Here is a 26,930-nt window from a genome sequence, read left to right on the forward strand (position 1 = left end):
TCACAGGTTTTTGCCTCCCGATACTATTCTGAAAGGCTTCCTTATGCGATTTTCTTTGGTCTTTGGCATGATTTTTTTTGAGTTTTTGAAGATAGAGAGAGTGTTTCTTGGATCCATTTGGATCATGCCTTCCCACTAAAAAGGCTTTTGGACCACCAAAAGTTGGTTTTCAAGCATTGCTTAAGTGAGGATACAACTGCCTCACTTGCCCAATCTCTATCCATTTTGCACTGCTAGGTTTTGAACCTTTGAGTCCAATTCTAAGGTACTCCACGTCCCCTCTGCGCGTAGTCCTCACCTTCCTGTCCAGAACTGTATCTTCCTGCAGCTCGTTGAGGTATTCAGGCAACAGATCATCAATGGAAGGCAATTGACTTTGCTCTTCAGGATCTTCAATTAATGAAGGTTCAAACAACCTTAAAATTTCTACATTTACTACTGAATAGATGTGCATGTATGTTAGCAGATCAAGGCGGAAATCATTCTCACCAATTTTCTCAAGTACCTTAAAATGCCCATACCTTATTGGCTTCAACTTCTTCCCTTCACCTTGCATTCCTTCCTTGCTGATATATGGCTAGACTTGATCACCAACTTGGAAGCTGTGCTCCACCCAGTTTTTATCATGCCTTGCCTTGTATTTGGCTTGGCTCTTTTCCAGTTGTTCCTGCACTGCCTGGTGAATTTCTTGGATCTGTTCAATGAATCTGGTTGCTTTGTCCACATCACTGTGTCCAGCAACTTCTATGTCTTTTTCAAAGACAAAATCCATGGGAGACCAAGGTATAAAACCAAAACATGTCTCAAAAGGAGATCTCTGTGTAGAAGAATGTTTAGCATGGTTGTAAGCATGCTGCACATAACATAAATGTTCATCCCAAAGCTTGGGATGCTTGCTGCAATAACCCCTGAGCAACTAGATCCCTGTCTTGTTGACTACCTCTGTTTGGCCATCTGTCTGTGGATGAAAGGATATGATTTTCTTCAATCTGGTGTCCATCAATTCCCACAGACTCGACCAAAACTTCCCAACAAATCGGGAGTCTCTATCAGATACTATGGAAGTGGGTAACCCAAAATTTACCCAGACATGCTGAAAGAACAATTTCGTTGTTTGTTCAGCTGTAATCTGTTTGTTACAAGGTATTAAAATACACATTTTGTTCAACGTGTCCACAATAGCATACAAATAGTCATGACCTTTTCTAGATTTTGGCAGTCCTCAAACGAAGTCCATGGAAACACTTTCCCAAGGATGAGAAGGAACTAGTAGTGGAGTGTACAAGCCTAGTTTTCTATTGCTGGGCTTACTTTTAGCACACATGGTACATCCTCTTACGTATCTAGAAAATGTTTCATGCATTTTTGGCCAATAGCAGTATCTTTACAGTTGTGCAACTGTTTTACTTACACCAAAATGACCTGATATCAGAGAAGTATGTGCCTCCCTAATTATGTTAATTCTCTCTGTTTGGGGAATGCATAGCTTTCCCAAATGATATAAGAGTCGGTACTTAACATAGTAATCCAATTCTTCTACCTTTTTTCCATTACTTAAAGCTGCATATACATCTTTAAAGTCTATATCTTGAGCATATTGTTCAATGTAGCTTACATGCATTACTGAGTTATGCTTAAGTATAGTAGATGCATTTATGATTGGTCTAGATAACATATCTGCAACTTTATTGTGTATGCCTTTCTTATATCTAATGACTAAATGAAACTGTTGTAGGAAACCCATCCACCTATAGTGTCTTAATTGCTACAATTTAGTTTGTGAATATAAGTACTGAAGTGGTTGACGATCAGTATGTATAACTGTTTCTTTGCCCATTAAGTAATGTTTCCACTTCTTTACACTCTGGACTAACGCATACAATTCTTTATCATATGTAGGATAATTAACTACTGCAAAATTAAAAGTCTCAGAATGGTAGCATATGGGATTACCATGTTGCATCGACATTTCTCCCATGGCATAGTCATTGGCATCTGTTTCGATCTCAAATGGTTGTTGAAGATTTGGAAATGTTAGTACTGGTGTTGTACTAATTTTTTCTTTCAAGGTGTCGAAGACTTTTTGATGTTTGCCTCCCCACTAAAACACCTTGTTCAATCCTGTTAAAGCATGTAAGGGAGTTGCAATTAAGGAAAAGTTAGCAATAAACTTTCTCCAATATTGTGCTACTCCTAAGAAGCTTCTAACTTCTATAGTAGAATTGGGTTTAGGCCAGTTTACAATGACTGCAACCTTAGAGGGATCTATCTTCAATTCACCACCCCCTACAATATGACCCAAATAATTCAAAGATGTTTTGCCAAATTCACATTTTGATAATTTAACATAGAGATTTTCTTGCTTCAAAACATCTAGAGTCTGCATTACATGCTTTAAATGTTCTTCCCATGTTTTACTAAATACAAGAATGTCATCTAGATATACAATTACAAAATCATCAATAAAAGGCCTGAGTACATCATTCATAACTCACATGGAAGTGGCAAGAGCATTAGTTAAGCCAAAAGGCATAACTAGCCATTCATACATCCCTTGCTTTGTTTTGAAAGCAGTCTTCCATGCATCTTGCTCTGTTACTCTGACTTGATGGTAAACACTACGTAGGTCCAACTTGGAAAAGTAAGCAACCTCTTTTAGCTGATCCAATAGATCATCAATGCGAGGAAGGGGATAACGATTCTTGATCATTATTTTATTCAGTGCTCGATAATCAATGCACATTCTCCACGATCCATCTTTCTTCCTCACCAACATGATTGGAGATCCACATGGTGATGTGCTTGGTCTTATGAACCCTTTCTTGAGCAGCTCCTGTACCCGCTTCTTGATCTCTGCATTCTCTAAAGCGGATAACCTGTACATTCTGATGTTAGGCAATGGAGCATCTTGATGCAAATTAATATCATGTAAAATTTCCCTTTTGAGTGGCACACCTTTTGGTTCTTGAAATAAGATATCATATTCTGAAACAACTTTTTCTAAATCAGCTTCTCGTTTAGCATCATAGCCTTCAAATACATTGGTTTTATCAGGTTTCTTTTCCTTTACAACCATCATTAAAAATTTCTTGCATTAATTTACAGTTCTTTTCATCTGCATTGAGTTTATGAGAGTATAATTATTCTTGAGTTTATGAGCTCTTACAATATATTCGATTCCATCTTTAACGAGTTGATACTTATTTTCAGCTCTATAGAAAATGGCTTTTCTATCATACAAGTAAGGACTTCCTAAAGCAATTCCACATATATCCAAGGGAATGATATCTAACTCAACCTTATCTACAGATGTTGACCCAAAAGAAAACCTAAGTTTACATTGTCTAGTCACTTGTAGCTTTGCTTTATCACATACCCAACCTAATGGATATGGCTTCTTGTGAGGTGTGGTTTATAGTCCCAATTTCTTTACAATTGCTTCAGAAATTAAGTTTACTTGTGAACCACTATCAAACAAAGTATCAATCTTTTGATGCTTGGAAATAACTCTAATATGAAAAAGTTGATGTATTTTCCTCTCATTTTCTTCAGTATCAATAGTTTGTGTAGAATTACTAGTAGATGTTTAAGAATTTTCACCTTTTATACCTGTGGCTGCAATTGTTGTTTCATCACCTGAGTCTGACCCCAAATCTTTCTGTATAGAAGCAACAATCTTCTTCTTCTTGCCATCGAACTTCTTGGGTTTCAGCTCCGGATGCAAAGACCAACAATGTTCATCATCATGTCCATCCTTCTTGTAGTGAGTGCATGAAGGTTTGGCCTTTTGTACAAAATTTGCCTTCTTCTCTTTCCATTTCTGCTTCCTCTTTTCCTTGTTCTTGCTTGCAGTGGGTTTTGATGATCCCCCAATCTCTGGGTTCACATTCTTGCCTCTAGCCTCTAGATGGGTAGCCTGAATAGATACCTCATCTATGCTAGTAGGGTTAAACATGAGAATGGTGTGCCTTAAATAGCTGTGTAGACCACCTATATACTTCAACAAAGTTTCAGGTGAGTCTAAAGAAATGCCTAGAATCAAAGCTCTTTTTCTAAATTCTTGGGTGTAGCTTTGTACACTTTGCCCTTTTAATTGGCGAAGAGTTTGCTAACTCATCATAGCTTATTGCATATAAGCTAGTGGATATAATTGTTTTTTAATTGCAGAAACAAATTCACTCCAGACATAAAGGAGCCTTCCCACCATGCCAAGGCAGTTCCTCCAAGGTGTAGGCTGGCCAGCTAAATTTTACTCCTGTCTGAATCAATATTCTCCACCCTGCAATAAACATCAATTTGTCTGATCTAGTTATCTAGCTTCTCTACATTTAATTCTCCATCATATATTGGCAAATCAAATTTAACATCTAATTTAATCAAAGATTCATCATGTCAACGTTTCGAACCGCAAAGGGGATCCATCATTAGAACCAAACAATGGTAGATATTGTTCTTTGAGAGAAGAATCCTCCTACCAATGTATATATAAACCTAATTAATCCTAAATAGTGAAATCCAACTAAGCCTACATATATTAGTTTAATTTTATTCTTTATTTTTATTTATTTATTTATTGCAGTGTTTAATTTATTTATTTTGATTATTTATTTATTTTAATTATTATGTTAATTAATTATTAATTAGTTTAGTTGATCAACTTATGATTAATTTATTTTAATTATTTTAAGTATTTTATGTTAATTAATTATTAATTAGGTTGGAAATGAGTTAATTAGTTTAATTTTGATTAAATTTTTTATTAATTAGTTTAATTAATTAATTAGTTAATCTATAACTTTTGTTTTTTATGTTTCTTTTAATTTAATTAATTAATTAATTAGTCAATGAACAGACAATGAAGCAGTAAACAAAACATAATAGACAACACATAACACATTAAATTTAATGAGTTCACCCAATACTCCTGGGCTACATCTCCTGGTCCAGCCTTCAGTGGTGGCCTCTCTATTATGTCTTCAAGCATAGTTTTTACAGTGAGCTCAATTTGAGCCTCACACACAACAGATGCAACAACAAGAGCTTTACTTGAACCTCTCAAGTTTTCTATGAGTACACAGACTCCCTCAACGCTCCCTGTCTCTATCCTAACTCTATCTTGGCATTTGCTTGCAATACTACCTCCTTTTGTTCGCTCTATGTCTGTGGCTTTAAAGCCAAAGCTACGCTGCCCGTTCGTTTTAGATTCTTGTCTCTCGGTCTCCTCGGCCTCTGTCCACTTCAAATCCCCCTTGCAGCATTATACAATCATTGCTTAATGCATAGAGAGGAGGTGGCCACCTATTCTGTAATGTAAGAGTGCCTCAGACCTCTGCGGCTCCTGAAACAACCACGCTTTATTAAATACAGTGAAATGTATTTTAACGGAGAAAATCCACCAAAACTCAATGTATTGGACTTCAAGCTTTCATAACTGTGCCCTATTCTCCCATCACACTCCCTATTGGTCACTGTCGCTTATCACACTGGCTCTATCCCTTTGTGTTTCATAAATATATTAAAAACTGCGAAAAATGCATTAGAAATGGCTCTCCTGCGGAATTGGAACTATATATAATAGCCTTAAGGTACCCATTCGGGTCCGGCTTATTGCATCGGCGCTTTCTCGCATTTCGTTTAACAAACGAAACTACGAAAATACATTAAAAATGGTGTTTGACGGATCTCAAGATCCATACAATATGGCTTATAGTATTATCAGGTCTGGTCCATCGGGTTGCATATATACATAACCCCCGCTCCTTTGTATTTTGCCGATTGCGATTTGGCAATGCAACATGGGCTGTCAATCTGCGTGCTTGATCGACGGTCCTCGTTGGCCCCGCCAGTCGCCATTGCATGTCCTATGAGGTTCCCGCCGATCGTCGTCGCAAGTGTTATGTGGATCCCGCCGATACCCCGCCGAAGGCCACTGCCGATTGCGATCTGCCGCTCAGATCTGGACCGTTGATTGGCTAGATGTGATGGCTACTGTGCATTACTTTGTTCCCCCTCTGATACTCTGTTTTTCATTGATTTCACGGGTTTTTGCCTCCCGATAGTATTCTGAAAGGATTCCTTATGCGATTTTCTTTGGTCTTTGGTATGACTTTTTTTGAGTTTTTGAAGACAGAGAGTGTTTCTTGAATCCATTTGGATCAATTATCTATTCATAAAATATCTTATTTTTACAATTTTTTTAATTTTTATTTTTATTACACAAATTGTTTATAGCATTTAAATTAATTTTTTTATATATAAAAAAATTAATTCTTCAATTTTATGAGGTTTAAATTTTAATGGAAAAATTAATAATTATTTATTCCCACCAAATCCAAGTAACTAAGTAACTGCATGTTTATGATTATAAATAACAATTTTCAAACCAACTTTAATAGCATAAATTTTATTACACTTTGTTTTATTTTATTTTTATCAAATATTTGTTAATACAATTTTTTATTTTTTTCCTTTTCTAAAATACTAAAAATATACATAAATTTATTTTAAAAATAAATAAATGATATCGTAAATTTATAGTTGAAATTAAAACCATAAAAAGTAAGTTTAATGGAAATTAAAACACATATCCTTAAGAAAACCCAAAATGTTTAAACTTAAAAGTACATAATTTATTATCTAAATGGTAAAAACCAGACATTCCAGTTAAATTTTAAATATTCACTTTTGTTTCTTAGATTTTTGTCATTGTTCCTTTTTGAAATTTAGATTTTAAAAATCCACTTCAGCTTCATAGATTTTTCTAATTGGTCATTTTTGAAACTTACTTTTAAAGTATACCATCAAGCTTCAAATATCTGAAAAGCTTCACCGACTCCGCTTCGTGATGTGAAAGTTGTTTTTTTTGGTTGACATGATTCACAATTTAGAAAACACGTTTTTTTAACTCTTCCGCTATCGCATTTGAAGCTGATTGTTTAAAGCGTAAACTCCGTTCTTTCCCCACTTATCGGATTTACCCGCAAATTTCAATTAGCTAAATATAATAAATGAAATTACTCTCTTCGTAATATATTTTTCTGTGAAATTTTTGAAGATATTTTTTTTTTCTGAAATTTGTTAGATATTTTTAAAAGTGGTTTAATTTACAAAGTTTAAAAAGTGTAGAAATAAGATGTTAAATTTATTTATACATTGAAAAAAATATTTTAAATAACTAAAAGAAACTGAAAGTTAAAATTTAATATTGGAAAATTGAAAATTTTTTCTAAAAGATTATTTAGCAAAGCATTAAAAATGTAAAATAAATATAGATATAAGTTTTGATTTTTAAATCTCTGCTTGATTACTATTAACAACCCACTGAGAGTGACTGGAACCAGTAAAATATAAGTGGTAGCCAAGACCAGATTAAGTATTGCCATACTAGTAGAGTACAAGATAGAACCACCTTAAAATTATAGTGATAGCCAAAACCAAATATTAGACTATGTAATATGAGTATAAGACCGTTATACTTTTTCCTCAACATTTTTAAATGTATATGGTTTTTTTATAGTGATAGCCAAAACCAAATATTAGACTATGTAATATGAGTATAAGACCGTTATACTTTTTCCTCAACATTTTTAAATGTATATGGTTTTTCTATTTAGAAAATGTTGTTATTAGAATTATGAAAAATTGTAAAAATAAAAGTTATTAGTGACTAAAATTATACAAAACTTTATCAAATTTAAACATTGATTTAGATTCCATGTTTAGATTTGTTCCCATTTATCTGATTTGAAAATTATTATTTTATTTTATATAATGCAAATTTTAATTAGTTTAATTTAATAAATGAAATGATTTTTCTTGAAAAGTAAATTTTAACATTTTATAACTAAAAACCCTATCTAAGAGCCTTTAAAAGTATAAAATAACTGAATATAAATATGAATTACTTAATATAAATGACTCGAACTATGATAATGAATAGCACAAACCAAATAGGGGACCACATACTATGAGTAAGAGATAGATCCAGTTATATTTTTTTTCTCAACATTTTAAATATAAAATATTTTTATTAGAATTACGAAAATTTTGTATTTATTAGAATTACGAAAATTTCTACAAACAAATGTTTTCAGTCCCTAAAAGTGTACCAAGCTTTATCAAATTATGGAAAACCTTTTATAACTAATAAATAAAAAATAATCACACATGACAAAATTTGGCAGATACATAAATACAAGTACTTAGACCAAAGTGTATAAACGGGACAGGTACAGAAAATATCGATCACTGCAACTTATTTTTCTCACCATTTCTAGGACTCTGATGATCAATTTCGTTACATATTTTTAATAATTATGTTAAACAGAACACTGCAACCAAGTGAGAGTTCATTGCAGAGAAACCATCGCTAATATGATTAAAACAACATAAGAACGTATACTGAGTGGTTGCATTTCTATAATTATTTCAGTATAATAATGTAATGAAGACTGAAAGTAAAAAGACGGAAAGATTGAACCAGTCCAGACATCTCTCATTTACTCTCCCATTTCATGTTATTTTTTTAATGGTGGAGTTTGATCGCTGCGTTCTGCTTCGCCTCTTTCAATCCAATGCCCCTTCACAGCTTCCCCTCCTCCTCTTCCTCTTCTGCGCCATGTGACCCAAGGCCGACCCATCTTCTGAATGGGAAGCAATGGCGAGTGGGAAGTTAAGCATAGCCCTGGCTCCACGGATTCTGTAGGCCGCACGGTCATATGCGAGAGCTGCCTCTTCGGCAGTGTCGAAGGTGCCCAGCCAAACTCGGGCGCCCTTCTTAGCAGGGTCTCTGATTTCTGCTCCGAATTTTCCCCATGGCCGTTCCTTCACTCCTCTGTAAGGCCTGCGCCTGTTCTGCTTCATTTCTCTAATATTATCCTTCTCATGTGGCCTTACATTAGCTTTACCTTCCAATGTTGTTCTGCTGCTACTATTTTGGCATGAACCCATGTTGTTGGTGAGGAAATAATCCCCAATGGGGCTACCAGTGGGGCAGAAGGAGAACGATGGGTAATTTCCTGCTGCAATATCAATTTCATCTTCCACTTCCAGCAGGTGATGGCGAATTAACTCCAACATATTCATGTTGGTGTTCAACTCTCCTGCAATTTCCATAGTGGTATTTGTTCAATCACAACAAATTAGAAATATAAAGCAAGCAGGCTGGCTTGCTGGGTGGTGGTCATCTACTGAGATAAACATTAATATAAAGCAATTGTTGCAATTTCCTTTTGGACAAAGTCCATTGCATCCAACCACAATTGTACATTCCTGACATTTTAATGAACGAATACTACTACCCCAGTATTCTATATTTACAATTATATATTCTACAGTCAACCAGAATTAATTGCGTCCGCCCTCCTTCTGAGTCATCTGAAGTCATCGACCACGACGTCCATTTTTTTCATGAATAGCCACGTTCATAGCATCCGTCCTCTTCCTGAGTCCTCAGCAAGTCGTCACATTTTAAGGCGTTCTCCAGCGAGGTCACAATTCCGACAAGTAGCTAAATTTTCACTTAAATCTAATGAAAAAAGTTTCTCAAAATTTATTCGAGAAGTTGTGAATTTTTTTTCACGGGAGTAATGAGATTGTTTTTCAGATTAGTCATATCATTGAGATTTAACTCTGGACAACTATTTATCTTTGTTATTTAAAATATTTGGAAAGATTGATTTTTTAGTCTTTGTCTTAAGGATGAACCACATTAAATAGTTCGAAACTTGGACCAAATTTCAATGATGTGATCTAACACTACTAGGGAAGTGTTTGAATGCCTTCTCTAGGCCACAAATTCGCCCCCACCCGTTAAAAAGATATTCAAAAAATCAGAATGCTGGAGTATTTGAAGAGTTTTTTTATATTGGAAATGGATTCAGCGCCATGAAGAACCCCTGGGCCACCCAAAACCCTGAAGTTTGATAGCTGTAATCCAGTTTGTCAAAAATTTCTGCAGGATTTTGTCATAATCTTACATGAATTTCCATTATTTTCTGTGTTAATTTGTGGGTTTTTTAAGACTAAGCTGTCCTGGAATAGTTTTCGTGTTTTTTTTAAGAAATCTACTCAGGGCAGTGTTTGAATAGTTTTTATTGATGGCTGAAACAGATTCAGCACCATCAATAACTTCTGGCTCACAAAATCTTGAAGCTTGACAGCAGTAAGCAAGATTTCCAATTTATTTTTACAAAATCCAACCAAAATTTCCATTATTTTCTAGGAAAAATTATAACATATACCTCACACTAAAATATAAAAAAGTTAAATTTTATGTCACCATAGCCACGTTCAGACCCAAATATGCATTTTCTCAATAATGAATCAAAGTCTAATTTTCAAATTTGACTGGAATTGTTGGGCCAGTCCTTTTATAGAGAATTCCATAACATTAAAAAAAAAATGTCACATCACTGAACATTCTCGATAAAGACAAAACGATATTATGCAGGAAGTCTGCACTGTGAACACTATTCTGTTGACTGCGTGATACAAAGTCTTGTAGTGAGATTTGAAAATCGAGGGCTGTAAAATAGAGGACAGCGACTTGATTTTTTTTTGTGATCTCACTGCACAATACACAGTTTCTTCGTGAAATTTGAAAATGAAGGCAGCAGAACACTCGACATAGACTTTTATTTAATGTTACTATAGAAGGACATAGGCCTGCAATTTTCTATGATGGAATTGGTGTTCAGAATATCGGCCATAAGGACATAGGCGTGCCATTTTCAAGACTCAGAGTCAATAGTTGGCCTAGTCCATTCCAAAGTTTGCCCAGTCCATTCCAAGGTTCGCAGAGCATTCTGTAGCAAATTCCAGAAATAACATAGCCCACCTATTCCCTCCACTTATTTATTTTCTGTCCTATTATTCATCACGTGACTAATTATTGAACGATGTGGTTGAGATTATGTTGTGTTTAAGGATTTTATAATTCTTTTTGTGAAAATTAAGTTTACATAAATTAAATAAATCAATTAAGTATTTTTGGTAGAAATTATATGAACTAAAATTTTGATGGATGTATTTCTAATCATCCAGTGTGGTTCATCATCACGACCACAATTGTTGGTTCGAAATTTCTCTTATGTAATTTCTATTGAAAGACTTTGTTTAGTTAACTGTTGTGTTTAAAGATTTTATAAAATTTTTAATAAAAATTACACAAATCAATTAATTTATGTTTTAGGATTATTTGAATTATGTTTAGAAATTATGTTGTCTTTAAGGATTTTATAATTTTTTTTGTGAAAATTAAATTTACACAAATTAATTAATTTATTTTTATGGTTATTTTCTTAAAAATTTTAACCATAATTGAATTATTTAAGAGGTAATCATAATTACATGGTAATAATATAGTTTTTTTTAATTTTATTTTTAAAATTGATTCTAATTTTTTTTTTTTAAGAAAGTTATAGAGTATGTCTTTAAATTATTTTTATTTAGTTAAGAATTTTTATTTTTTATTTTTTATTTCAGAAATAAGGAAATAGGTTGATGACCCAATACCCAAAAGTATCTTGAACTAATAAAAATTTGTCTCCTTACTCATCAAGACAAAATAATTCTAAGTAACTTAATATAATGAATTAATTAAATCACAACCAATAATAATTATTTTCATAACTAATTTGATAACTAAACTATACTAATTTTTTTACTATATTAAAATATATTTAGAAAAAATTATCATTTACATTATAAAAAAAAATTACACAATAATTTAATCTTTAGATAAACTTATAAAAATACCAAAATATTTAAACTTGCCCAATTTCAGGAATGTTTCTCTTACCTAAAAAAAAATCCATTTTTTGGAAATAAATGCTGGAAAAAGTTGGTTCAATATCTCCTTTCAAAATAATTATTCAAAGTTCTAGAAACTCTCCTTTTATCTTAAAAAATTCCATTCTACGCACATATAAGTTCAAAAAGTGATTCAATATCCACTTTCCTTTTATCTAAAAAATTTCCATTCTACGCACATAAAATTTCAAAAATGATTCAATATCCACTTTTCCATAATTATTTGAACTTTGCTTTAATTTCCAAAAAGTTATCTTTATCTTAAAAAAATTCCATTCATGAAATAAATGTTAATAAAATTGATTAAATATATTTTAAAAAGAATAATAATGCATCCGTCATTCCAATTAAAATTCCATTGAAGGAACGAATTGTTTAAAAGAATCTGATTCAATGTCCACTTTCTAAAGAATAATAATCATTTCGTTATCGTGCATTATTTACTTCATATTCATAATGTCACATGATTGATTAATTTTTTATTTATATGAAAGAAAATATATATTTTTAATAACAATTTATAAGAATTTTGAAAAAAAATAATTCAATTTCACGTTAAGTATTATTTTATCTAAATATATAAAAGATTAAAAAGTACCAAAAACTAGTTTACAAGTATTTATATACTATTCTAAATTTAATAAAACAAACAGATATATTATGAAAATTTTAAGGTAATTAATAAATATATATTATTTATCTATAATATATTTTATTTAAATATATATTTATAAATACAATAACATTTGGAGAAAAAAAGCCCATAGGGTGTAGAGGAGAGGGTGACAAGGTGTTGTGTTAAGTTACTCAGTGGTGTATAGGTAACTGCTTTGAAACTTATTGGTGGGCAAAAATTTAGCCATAATGAGGGTTGGTATGGCCTAGGATGGATGAGATCTTTGGGTGATTTTGATAGCTGAGATGTCTCAGAAGTCACATAACCTAACAAACAAACAAAAAAATTGGGAAAAAAATAATAAATGATTATCATATGTTCATATATAAGTGTGTGAACTAGCCTCAAGGGTTAGCTTGATTGGTTGAATTATTGTTGCTAAAGCATCTTGCCAATGAGAGCTCATGGGGTCAATTCTCCTTGACTCCCTCCCGTAAAAAGAAATATGAATAGTAATTATATAGACAAATTTTGTTGTAGTAAGGACATATGGGACATTGATTAATAAAACATAAAATGAAGATGCTATTAAAAAAAAAAAAAAATTAAATTTGTAGTTATGATTCCCTCCATAACAATTGGAATATTCTTTACACATTGCTGAAATATTTATTGAAATGATTCCTACGAAATTTCCAAAATATCGCATGAAATATATGAAATATTCTTAGCACAATATTATTGAAATATTTTCTTCACAACTAAATTATTCTCAGCATAATATTGTTGAAATATTATTTGCACAACTATTAAAACATTCTCTTAACAATGGTTGATTTTGTTTTTGCACCATCGTTAACTTTCTTAGTGGCACTAAAAAAATTCTATGTTCGTTGCACCATTGTAATGTTGTCCATAGTAATGGATAAAACATTTTAATGTTCTCCATATTGTTGCGGAAATTCTCCACAATACTACAAGATATATGACACCTTTCTCACCAATCTCCCACTTGTCATCACCTTGTCATATACCTTGCAAAGGTAAAGGGGAGAAAACATCATATTATAAGCTATCTACTATGGCCTAGAAGGTCCATGGACTCACAATACCACTTGAACTCTTATATATGCTCACTATTTTTGTTTATGCATCTACAACATTTTCCAAAGTGCCAACTTTTTCAAGTATCACCTTTCCATCCTCTACCATGTCCTTAACAAAATTATAGGTATTGGATATCTATATGCATTTCCTTTGCATGAAAGGTTGGATTTTTAGCTAGACAAATGACACTACTACTATCACATTGAGTCACAATAGCTTTCTAGATTAACTTTACTTTGAAAGGTAGTTTCATAAGTTAGATAGCTTCACTACAAGCATAAGTAGTTAGAATATACTCTACCTATGTATTAGATAATGTGACCACAACTTGTCATTTGTTGATCCAACTCACTTTTCCACCAAACAAATGAAACACATAACCACTAGTAGTTCTTCTTTTGTCTACATCCCCCACCCCCCCAATCAGAGTCCACATATCCATGTATATCAATTAAGTGTAGGTCCCTTGAAAAATTTGTTGGACACAATGTTAGAGATTGTTGGACACAATGTTGTCATTGATTGGTACCTATGATTGATCTTGGAGATTGGTGTACATTCATTAATGTCAAGAGAAACATTAGGTTGGTTGTTTAGGTCATTATTAGAGAACCATCATAGTAGCAGAATAATTGAAGAATCCTTAAAATCGTTATGATTGAAGCTGGACAATGAATGGTTTAATGGCCTCTTCGTTGAAGGCACCTTTTATGGAGAAGATCAAGTCAAATTCCGCTACAAACTACATGTTTAAATGGGCCTTAGAAACATCTTTCCAATGATATAAGATAGTCTAAAAAAATTCTAAGGGTTGAGGAGATATTGTAGGTTAAAGTTATGCGCTCCAACTTTGTTGAAGAAGTTCATAGGTTTAGGCTCTTGGTAAGGAAAACTAGAAACACATGGAAAAAGGGACCGAACCTGGCACCTCTTCGGAGTATTTCATTGGTTCGAGGTATTTCAACTATTCGATCCAATCGGTTTTTAGGACCAGTCAGATGTTCGAGAGCTTGAGTGTTCGGGATGTCTTCTCTAGTGTAACCATGAGGAAAGACCTGACCCCGACCTTCCTAATTGCAAAATTTGATGATATGGTAGAAGGACATGGTTACTGAATTGCCACTAACTAGACATGGATGATGATGTGGTACTTTGTACAAGTGACATGTGGCATTCAGTTTTGGGGTTTTTAGATGGCTAAGAGGGCCAAATCCATGTGACACATGGCACCACCCCGGAGGCAGCCACATGGAATTGATGATGTCTTGACAATAAGAGATGCGTTGAGAAACATCAAGATTTATGCCAAATTATTGTGTTTGGAGTTGATTTCTACTATTACAGAATTTCTGAAATTATATGGGAATTAGGCGGTGGGCCCAAAATGAGATCCTTGTCTAGGTAGTTCAGAGTTTAGACCTCATAGTGGAATAACAATGGGACCACATGAAGTGGCTAATGCAAGTTGACTTGGAGCAGATACCAACTGAGACCTGAATAAGAGTTAGTTTTGTAGTTTAGGAGTTTGACTTTTGGGTGGTTTGCTCGAGCGCAATAAAAATAGAAATCGAATAGGAGCGTAAGCGCATTTTGGGTTAAGGCTTTGGTCACAGTCACAATTTTATGGAAGAAGGAGCTCAAATTGTGAGGGCTTATACCATTAAGAATTTGGCATCAAGATTAATTATGAAAAAAAAGAATTCATTGCATAGTTGGATATTGAAGAAAGGTACAAATGGGGAGATGTAATTTGTTGATGCAAAGTGATGAATAACTCTCAGTAGAAATAGTAGCACAATATTAATTTTGAAAGTTGGGTCAATTTTAACTAAAGATTGAGAAGGTTTAAATGAAAAGTGTGGTTGGTGGAATTAAATAGAGAACTACTTGAAATTGTAATGTGATGGAACATATTGTTAGAGAAAATATATAGAAAACCGTGGTTGGAATGAAATGAAAAACTCCGTAAACCGAAGAATAATTAATTGAATTAATTGTTCTAAAGCGATGTGTAATTGGAGTGAAAAGGAAGAACATAAGACAAGTGAAGCGTGTGTTCAAGAAAACCAGAGAGAGCACACAATGTGTAGTGAAGGAAAAGTGAGCAACAAATCCTGATAGTGAGTAAGCAACAGAAGCAAAATGTTATAGATTGCTTCGATGTGTGTACCTGTAGAGGAGTGAAGATGCTGATAAGGCATATGTGAGTTTTAGAAGTGGAAGTGATTGCATGTGAGAACTGATAACAATTTGTAAATTAAATCAAAGAACACTATAAAAGTTCTTAGTTTGAAAATCCCATGAAAGAGTAGATCTAACATGTAGTAGTAGGTTCGTTCCTATGTAGATGTGAGGCTGGTGCCTCTAAACAACTTGGTTCTTGCTGATTTGAGGGGGTTGGATCTTCCTGTGAGTAGGTGCTCATAAAAGAATTGATCTAAATAGAGTGGGTTCTTTCAATTTACATCATAATAAAAACAAGCTTTAGTGGTTTTTCTCTAGTAAGGGTTTCCATGTTAAAATCACTATGTACAATTGTGAATACATTTTATTGTGTGATTGTGTGATGTTTGTTTAAAGAAGAAAAAGTTAGAGTTACTGATTCAATTCCCCCTCTTAGTAATTCTTGATTCCAAACAATTGGTATCATAGTGGTTTCCTTGACGAACAATTTAATCAATGGATGGTAGATCTGAATGGAATTATGGAAAATTAGGCAATATAGAATATTAATCAAGCAAAGTACTAGTATTTGATGGAGTTAATTATGTATTATGGAGAGTCAAAATGGAAGCATACAAAAGGTCTCTTGAAGTGGATTTATGGATTGTAATATAATCTAGATACATAATTCGAATAAATCCACATACAAATCCGAATGAAAGAAGAGTGTACAACAACAATGCAAAGGCCAAGAACACAGCAGTAACCGGTCTTAACCAATCTAAGTTGGTAAAGGTGATGCACTGAAAATTAGCTAAGGAAGCCTGGGACAAGCTCAAGAACAACTATGAAGGAGATGAAAATATAAAGCAATCTAAACTTCAAACCTATAGAATGAATGAAGAAGAAACCATTGTTGAATAGTTCCTTAGAGTTGATGAAGTAGCCAATATGATTAGAGGACTTGGTGAAGACATTAAAGAAGGGATAGTTGTCCAAAATATTTTAAGATCACTGCAAATGATATTTAATGCTAAGATCTTAGCCATAGAGGAGATGACAAAGTTAAAGACTCTAACTATGGAGCTGTGACATGGAAATCTCAGTGCTGATGAGATGAGAATTGGAGAAGAGAATTCAAAGCCAAAGGAAGTGGTGTTTAAAGCCTAAAAGAAATCCAAAGAGCACAACAGACACCAAGTTTTCTCCAGTTGTGACTCAAATGAGGAGATGCCTCATTTTGTAAAATAACTCAAAAGGGGCTCGGGCAAATACAAAGATAAGATACCATTTAAGTGTTTTGAATGTGGTAGAGTAGAAATTTTTTATTCTAAATGGCCATATAAATCCAAGGAACTAGAGAAAGGGAAAAAAATAATAACCAAGACAAAGCTCAGAAATATAAGAAGAAGACATTAGGTCCCTATACTACTAGTGTAACCCCTTATTGTTATTAGTACAAACCCCTTATTATATTGTTGTGCCCATGTAGTCCCCATATTGTTATTATTGTGCCCCATAGAAGCCCACTATTGTTATTATTGTGCCCTTACATTATTATTGTTATGTCAGCTCTGATTATATTATGACCCCTTAGACTCCTATATATAGAAAGGAGGTCTTGTCATTTGTATCATCCAAGAATTGTTCATTTGTGTAATGTAAAGGAGGTTTCCCCCTCGAAGAGGCTTATTTCTAAGGAGTTGATCTATATTTTCTATCTTTTTGTGAGATGGTTTCATAACATTTGGTATCAGAGCTTTGGATTCTAGGGTTTCGCTGCTCCAAACAGGTCATCATGGCATTTTCGCTATAACTCTTTTTTCTGCGCTGTTTTAGAAGCTACAAAAAAAAACCCATTTGAGATAAAATCGTTATGAACTTTAGGTCCTAAGTTCAGAGCTTGTCTTGCTATATTTGTGGAGATATTATTTGAGGAAGTTAGGGTTTTTGCAGACTCCCGAATTACATTCCAAACATGTGACCTAAGGAAAATCATCATAACTTTTGTTTTGAGTATCAGATTGAAATTTCATAAGAAGTTTCAGAAAGAGGACGGACTGTAGTTTGCTGTGTATTAGTTTTAGGTACTAAGGTCGAAATAGTAACACGTGGCATGTCGTACAATTTCGCTCTACTGAACTAGTCTATAATCAGGTCACCATGGGAGATTTGTCATAACTCTTCCGTAGAGAATCCAATCTTGATTAGACTTATGAGGTTAGAAAGAGAACGCAAAGGGCTACTGCAAGACACAATTTCAGAACTTGGAGATCTGAAATTATAGAGTTATAGTCGTTCCAAGATCGATCTCCTAAAATCAAGAAATGGCGATATGAGGAAGTTTGATGGCAAGGATCCGGTAAATTGGATACTACAAATGGAGCAATATTTTAACCTACATGAAGTGCAACTGTCACAAAAGGTACATATTGCATCTTCATATTTACAACCAGATCAATTTTTAGAGTATAAAGGGATTTGTTCTCGTAAACCACTTGTTACGTGGTCAATTTTCATGGAGGAAATGATAGCACATTATGGTGATACAAAGATAAACACCTTCTTTAGCCAATTGATAAATCTCAAACAAAAGTGTTTAATGGCAGAGCACATTGAGGACTTTCAAAAATTGAATATAAGGGAAAATGATATTCCAGAGAAGTAGAGGATTGATGTCTCCAAAGGGACTTTAAAGGATAACATTCAACATGAGGTTCATCTTTGGGAACATGATTCATTGGAGAATGCATTCAGGTTGGAAATAAAAGTGGAAAGAAAAATTATCACAAAAAGGAAGTCTACCTCTCACAACTATAAAGATGGAAGTGTTGTTTCTCCTAGCCTTCCAGAACCTACAAGGTTGACACCACAACAATTGGAAGAAAAAGGAGCAAAAGGGCTTTGTTACAGTTGTGATAACAAATACATTAGAGGTCATAAGTGTGCTGAGAAGAAATTATTTTACATTGATTGTGAAGAAGAGGAAGAAAAGGATCAAGAAATGTCAAAAGAAGAGGATATACACTAGGAACCAACCCTAAAGAAAGAATAAATGAATCCGACCATATCTTGTAAAGCATTGGCAAGAATTACCACTCCTCAAACTCTCAAGATAGAATTACATATTAAGAAGAAAAAGGTTCAAGAAGTGAAAGACCATCGAGAAAGAAGAAATGAATTTGACCATATCTTGTAATGCATTGGCCAGAATTACCACTCCTCAAACTATCAAGATAGAAGGACATATCAAGAAGAAAAATGTTCAAGAAGTGAAAGATCACATCAAGCATCAAGAAATGAATCCAACCATATCTTGTAATGCATTGGAAGAAATTACCACTCCTCAAACTCTCAAGATAGAAAGACACATCAAGAAGAAAAATGTTCAAGAAGTGAAACATCATATCGAGCATCAAGAAATGAATCCGGCCATATCTTGTAATGCATTGGAAGAAATTACCACTCCTCAAACTCTCAAGATAGAAGGACATATCAAGAAGAAAAAGATTCAAGTAGTGAAACATCACATCGAGCATCAACAACAAGTTCTCCAACTTTTAAAGGATAACGCCACTTTGGTGCAGAATCAAATGAAACAACATGCATATCAACATCACAGTGAAAGAAGTTTTGATGTAGGTGATTGGTTATTTTTACGACTACATCTCAATCAAGCTATTTATGGGAAGGAAATGTTTGCAATACTACATGAACTTAAGAAAGGGTGACCTTACCTAATGGGAAGACACTTCAAGGTAAAACTAGATCATGATAGTCTTAAATACTTTTTAGAACAAAGATCATCTTTAGAAGAATGGAAAAAATGGGTCACAAATATGTTGGGTTATGACTTTGGAATCATCTACAAAAAAGGGAAGCAAAATGTTGTTGCAGATGCACTCTCAAGAAAGGATGAGGATGTGGAAGCATTGTTTTATGCTATTTCTATTATCCAACTAGATTGGATAAACGAAGCAAGGGATGAATGGAATAAGGATGAAGAAGTGTGGTCACTCATTCAAAAGTTGCAGAAGGTCCCAGTTCAAACAATATTGCCAAAACTTGACGAGGAAGGAAAAATCATATTGGAACCTAAAGCAGTCACAGAAAAAAGAACATGAAAGATACGAAATCGATCAATTTTAGAGTATCTCATCAAGTGGAAGAACTTACCCACTGAAGATTCCACATGGGAGGACAAGAATTTGATACAGAAGCATCAAGAACTACTCAAGTGTTGAGGACAACACGTTTTGAAGGAGAGGGGCATGTTAGGTCTCTATACTACTAGTGTAACCCCTTATTGTTATTAGTACAACCCCCTTATGATATTGTTGTGCCCATGTAGTCCCCATATTGTTATTATTGTGCCCCAGAGAAGCCCACTATTGTTCATTTTTGTAATGTAAAGAAGGTTTCCCCCTCGAAGAGGATTATTTCTAAGGTGTTGATCTATCTTTTCTATCTTTTTGTGAGCTGGTTTCATAACATAAGACTCAAAAGAAGAAAAGATTTTACTCTAAGGAAAATGATGATTCATCTGAGTCAAGCAATGAAAAATCCTCTAAAGGAGAACAAGAGGAATGCACACTCATGGAATTTTAGTTTGATACTAAGATTAAAGACAAAGCAAATTCCGAAGAAGAAGGAGCGATGGACCTTGAAGCAGAACAAGTCAGTGCACTAGAGGAGTTGAAGAAGACTAGGAAGAAGAACAAGCTGCTAAAAGAGCAACTTCTAAGAGTTGAAGAAGGTATGTATAATTCTAACAATGAGGATTATAACCTTCAAAAGGTTAAACTAGAAGAAACTCTGAATATTTAGGACATTCTAGTTTAGCAATTAAAGGACAAACAAAAATGTCGTGATAGACTAAAGGATGAAAATAAATACCTAAAGATATAATTATCAAAAAGGAAAGGAAAATATAGTTTGGATGCATATGATGGAGATATCATTTCTCTAGAAACTCATGTTGAAGAATCCAAGAGAAAATATGAGTTTCTTATGAATAGTTCGCTGAATGGGAAAATAACTAAGAAGTCGTATCTTTAACAATAGTACTCGTGAAGATCAAATCTAAGATGGATTTAAGCCTAAAATTTACTAAGGGTTCAAAAGAATCAGATGATCTCCTAAGCTCACAAAGACCATTAGCAAGAAAACCTCAAAAGAAGAGTCAAGTTCTAGGTCTCCAAGAAACAAGGAGCCTTAAAACTATGTTAATGAACTTAAAGGAAGAGTTGGTAAGGATGAAAGGGTGAAAAACACTAAATAAAAGCTGAGAGGTAATAATTATGTCAATACAAAATCACCTCAACATATATTTACTCACTAGAAATCCAATAGGCGAAATCTTAATAGATCTACTCTAACTCAACAGATGCCCTACCTCTGGCACCCAAAGTTATATTATGGTAACTGTTATACATGCCATAATTTTGGTCATAAAGGTATTGATTGTAGAGTGATTAAAGTTGAAAGAGATGAATATTATAATTCTAATCACCTTCAGCTTGGTAGATCTAGAAGTTTCCATGCAAAATAAAGGCAGTGAGGGGCTTACCAAAATTATCAAAACTAGATAGTTCAATATGTTAGGCTTGTCAATTGGGTAAATTTACAAGGGTGAAATTCAAGACAAATGAGTATTCCACATCCATACCAATGGAACTTGTCCATATAGACATTTGCAGCCCCACAAGAACACAAATTCCAATAGGTGATAAGTACTTAATTTTGTTCATTGATGATTTCACTAAAGCTACATGGATAATTCCATTAAAAGAAAAATCTGTTGATTTGAGAAAATTTAAGGTATTCAATGCTCAATTTGAGAACAAGAATGATATGAAGATCAAGTTCCTATGGTAAAATAGGGGAGGAGAGTTAACTTTAAGGGAATTCAAAGAATTTTGTGAACACCACAATACCTTAAGGTATAATTATGTTGCAAGAACTCGTCAAACAAGAAAAGTAGTAGAAAAAAAGAACATAACTATTCAAGACATGGCAAGGGCCATGATGGATGAAGGAAATGTGGTAGACACCTTCTCGAGAGAAGAAACCAAAGTTTTTATCTATTTGATTAATATATATAAACTCAAATCAAATAGTGATAAGACCCCCTATGAACTGTGGAAAGGGAGATGAGCCTTCGTGAAGAACCTAAAAGTATTCAAGAGAAAGTGTTATAGCAAGAGGAGTGACAGAAATCTTGGTAAGTTTGATTCTCGTGTAGATGAAGGAATTTTTCTCAAAAGAAAAGGATAAAGGTTTGTTATAGACATTTTTGTGCCTTACAGCTTTGAGCATGAAATGTCCATAAACCAAGGCATACTAAGTCCCTAATGATGTTGTTCCAGCTCCTAAAGAAACAAGGTCAACAAATGACAGCTTCTCCCAGAAGTTCTCCACCAGAAACTGCCCAAAACTAGTCAAATCAGGATCAATTCAGAGGCTCCACTAGCTGCCAGCGTTGCAAAGCACCCAAATACACTGGCTAGGTGCGTTGCAACGCAGGTGAATGCACTACCAGGGTGCGTTGAGCGGGAAATGACAAATGGCAAGCTCATTCAACGAGGTGGAAAGACAATGGAAGCTTCCAGAATCTTCTCCAATGACACTTGCCTCACTGAATTCGACTAATGATGAGTAAGAGGCTCTCAGCCTCCAAGTGGAAGCAAGAACTGATAGAGAGAAGCCACAAGTCAAAACATAAGCTAACTCATCCTCTCTGCTTACATCTATATATGGATCCCTCATCCCAGAGATCCAGGGGCTGGAATTTTGTACTTTGCAGAGAATTGTTGTTGGTTTGAGATTGAGATTAGTACATTGGGTGATTTATGCTTTGTTGGAGGAGAGGAAGGGATTCCTTTGCTGGGAGGTAGATGCTGGATCGGGACTCACTTGGTTGTATCTCCTCTTGGACTTTCTTATCATATCAATAAAATTATTTGAGTTTCTCCTACATGCTGTGTATCAATGATGTTTTGTTATATTTGCATGTTTAGCTTAATCTGATCCTGAGCGTTTTATGAATGTATATCTATATCTTCGTGTAGTTTCTCTCTTCTGTGATCTTGCAGGAATTCGGTGAAGCTGGGCCGGTAAGGGAGCAGGGAGCTGGGAGCTATTGAAGAGAGGAGTGATTGGATCAACAAACTAGCGAAAGACACAGGTTAGTTACATCCTTCCTCTTCATTTACATTTCATAAAGAAGAATACTCAAGTAGTTTTTCCTTGTTTGTTGCTAAGGCACTATCACACCTTAGAGTGGGATAGGGGCGTTCTGAATAGATACTTTTCCCAACAACAAATTGGCGACTCCACTGGGGATCGTATCTAGTTAGTTTATTTGTGTTTCTATTGTTGTTCTTCTCATAAACTTAGGAGTGGCGAATCGAACTGCATTTGCCATTTACAAATGGAAAGTAGAGATCTGCTACTCTAGTCCATTCACTGGGCCTGTTTATGATCTGAACAGATGATCCACAAATGTGCTAATTGCCCTTTTTGATAGCTCTTAGTCCTCCTTTAAATCATCCCTCTAATTGTACCTCATTGATAGCTTTTATCCGGCCAAAAACCATAGATTAAACTGCAAACCGTGACCCAAAACCCGGAGACAATTCTCGTTTCTGCTTCAGCGCAGGCTCTGTGAAGAGGTTCTGCATTTCAACGCAGGTCCCAAGAGGGCTACCTGCGCTGCAATTCAGTTTCTCTGTGCAACAGGTGCGTTGATCAGCCTTTGCCCTGTGCAGCTGTGGTTCTTTGCATCCTTGTGTTCAGTTTTATCTCTGATTTTTGCAGCCTGTTATCAGTGAGTGTACCTATCTGAAAACCCCTTTTCTTTGCCTTAATTCCACCTCAGTTGTATAAAAGAAACTGTATTTGTTTTTGTGTATTTGTTACATCATTTGCAGTTTCCCATTACAAAAGTAAACTAGTCATACTGTCGCCCTTAGATCTAGACCTGTCGTAAGTGTCGTTTTGATCTTAGGAGTAAATTTGTTTGCTGTTGACAGTTGATTACGCTTTTACTTTTGTCTTTTGGTTTGAATTTATGAATTTCTAGTGTCGAAACAAGTATTTGCTTCAAAATCATAAAGTGTCGTAATCGTCTTTTTGATTTCGAAAGAAGCTTGTTTGTGTTTTTCACTTGAAATCGAATTCAAATTTGTACAACAACTTTCTTTTTAGGCATCAATATTAAGAAAGTGAAAATAAATACATGCATTTGTGCATTTGCATAATGATAGTTTGTATGGTTTGATTTAGGAAAAGTGCATTTACAGTGTGCTCTATGCTCTTTGAGAAAAGATTGTGTCTTTCTTTTCCCCTTGTAGCTAGGATTTTCATTGTTGAAAAGAGATAAAAGCTTGCTTATCATCTTTAGACTGCATTTAGGAATTGTATCTACATCTCGTGGTGATCCAAAAAGGCAAACTTCTAAGAAATATCAACCTAAAATAAATTGAATGAACTTAACAACGCTTTGTAACTTAACGCACAACATAGAGGTCTAGGCTAGAGACGTGTTCCGGCGTCGTAAAACCTGGTGACTGTCGGTCTCGCTGATGGTTGGGTGATTCCTCTTGAGAGACGATAAGCGCCAGTACGGATTGTGCTCCCACGTACCGTCGAGTATATATTGGGAGACCCCTATAGGCATAAAACCTTTATCCATAGGAAGCCGTGTCGGCCGCCCTACTGATTGCAATGCACTGAACACAGCATTCGGGAAGACTGACCGCCCGTACCCTAAAAAGTATTCTGCAGTTTTGCGATTCGTTTGGCACACCCTCTACCTAGAACTCCAGAGCAGTCCCTTTCGTTCCTTTTCAGACTCCTTAACGGAAAAGGTCCATCTGAGCACTTGTCACTTCAGGCTCATTAAAAATCGAAGGAGACTAGAGTCATCTTTTGCTTTTTCTCGACTCTTTAAAATTGAAAAAGCAAGTTGTGTCCAAGCGTCGTTAAAATTTATTTTAAACAGAATATTCATACCCTTTTTCCCGCGTTGATCTTTAGGTTGAGAAAATGGAGCCTACCAACCAAGGAATTCCCCTTGGTGGAAATCCTAGTCCCTTCTCCTCTTGGGGAGATGTTGGTGCGCCCCATATGGCCACATTGTCGCTTCCAGGACTGACAATTGGCTTACCAGTCTGGCTCTTCTCAACCAACGTCGTTCAGAACACCACTCTTCCTGAACAGTCGAATCAGCAGTTAGACAAGTCCAGAGTTTCCCACCAACCTTCTACTTCCTCAAATTCTTCCTCTCTTCCTTCCTCTTCGCATGATGGGATTGGTAAAGCTAAAAACCAAGTTCCTAAGGAGAAGAAGGAAAAGAAGAAGAAAGAGAAAAAGAAGAAGGAGCCAAAGGCAAATAAGGGAAAACAAGTTTCGTCTAATGAAAATCCACACACAGCACTGACCAGGCCTAAATCGCCATGTGTCATTTGCAAGGGAGACCACTTTCACAGAGATTGTCCTTGCATCCCTCGGATACTAAGGGACTGGTCTCCCCGTTTGCACAATCCGGTGGCGTCAACCTCTGATAGCCATGTTGAAAGCACACCGTCAACTAGTGAAAGTGAAGTCCTAGGACAAAAAGGGAGAGCTAGATCTCCCTGTAGACTGTGCGAAGGCAACCATGCCCTCCACCATTGTCCCTTCTTAGACGAGGCTAAAAGAGTCTTGGATGATCGTCCGGTTTCACCGTTACGACTCCCTCCTGGATATAAAAAACTCTTGCCAAGTCCTTCGTTAGTTGAAAATCCAGTTGGCCCGCTCAAGTGGTCAGCTGAAGCGCCGGTCATTGAAGATGAACCAGCTGAATCCATACCCGACGAAAGTCAAAAGGTCGAGGCGGCAGTTGACCCGGTCTTGCCTTCAGAGGATTTATCTTCGAATGATACAGTCATTGAGGAGAATAAGGATGACACCGTCCAAATTCTCTTCATCAACATAGACTCCGACGAACACGAGGGCAATCCACCCATTCCTTTATCGCAGGAAGGAAGTTCGTCAGAGCCATACCTGGCCGTCTACTCGGTCCCACCACCAAGCAACCTAGTTGTATCCTTCGACTGGAACCAACTAGGCAGACCCCATTTGCCAGCAAGCATACCATTCCGAATTATCGTCCAAATATATACAATGGTCATGGCTGGCACCATCATTGATGAAGGGGCAACTGTGAGTATCCTTTCCTCTATTGCTTGGAAAGCGCTTGGTTCGCCATCGCTTTTGCCTGAGATGAGAAATCTGACAGGCTTTGATAAAGGAACCAGTCGACCTTTAGGGATCCTCCCCAATGTGCCCATAACATTGAAAGGGAAGACCGTTCAAATGAACGTGATGGTCGTTCAAGGACCCTTGGATTATAACCTACTCCTTGGACGAGACTTTATTTATTGCATGGGAGCCATCGTCTCCTCACTCTTTAGAGTAATGTGTTTTCCGCACGAAGGAAGAGTGGTCAAGCTCGTGGACCAACTTTCATTTCCCAGATCACGCATCACAAATAGTCATATACCATCCCTAAATGGTCTCTTCACGCAAGAAATGTCTCAACCCATGGTCCGTCCTCCCGATGAGCGCGAGTAATTCGGAGGGATATGACTGGAACCCAGGGGGCATGCATCCTGGTTTGCTTCGGCAGGAAAACTTTGGATATAAGGTAGATTTCCGCAGGAGAATATGACTAGTCCGTACCCCGTCCGTGATTGGAAGAGGGGTTGTTCTAGAATAGGATTCTTTTGTCAAAGTTATGTGTTTGGCGCTCGTTGTCACTCACCTTTTTCTATCTCGGTAGACATCGCCGAAGAAGTGTTTTGTTTGAAAGATTAATAGAACAATCTTTGATAACCTGAAAGAGGTAGGCCTCTCCCGGTTAAACAAATGTTTTTCCTGCAAATTGAGGGGTAACCTTGAAACTCTATTTTATACCTGGGGGCATGCAAACCTTTTGAAGTGCAAGCAAGGGGCGGCTATTTATTTTTTTAAATTTTTAGGTCCTCCCTTTAAACCCGTAGGTCTAACCCTTTAAACTCGTAGGATTAGTCGTTTCCGAACTTGCATAACGAAAGGATGCGGGGCATAGCTTTGTAAGGCACAAGCTCCATAAAAATGGCATCTTACATGAGACATTCTTATCATATGACTGGATTAATCGAGCAGTTTTAGCGCATAGTTCATGCTCGTTAAAAAATAAACATAAGAT

At 35.3% G+C, this 26,930-nt stretch overlaps 1 protein-coding gene across 1 annotated transcript; it reads right to left on the reverse strand.

Annotated features, from left to right (window-relative positions):
- Positions 1-8,198: 8,198 nt before the first annotated feature.
- LOC149257814 (ethylene-responsive transcription factor ERF104-like) lies at positions 8,199-9,257 on the reverse strand. Its single transcript, XM_089370240.1, has one exon. It carries the CDS (start codon positions 9,112-9,114, stop codon positions 8,566-8,568), a length of 549 nt encoding a protein of 182 aa, XP_089226366.1. The 5' UTR covers positions 9,115-9,257; the 3' UTR covers positions 8,199-8,565.
- Between the last annotated feature and the right edge of the window lie 17,673 nt (positions 9,258-26,930).

This window comes from Pinus tabuliformis, chromosome 6, assembly GCF_031772625.1.
Source record: "Pinus tabuliformis cultivar Carrire ecotype Pingquan chromosome 6, CPIR1, whole genome shotgun sequence".
NCBI classification, from domain to species: Eukaryota; Viridiplantae; Streptophyta; class Pinopsida; order Pinales; family Pinaceae; genus Pinus; species Pinus tabuliformis.

Bases quoted from the DNA above. Each gene is read 5' to 3' on its own strand.
- LOC149257814 (XM_089370240.1), bottom strand. From the start codon at position 9,114: ATGGAAATTGCAGGAGAGTTGAACACCAACATGAATATGTTGGAGTTA.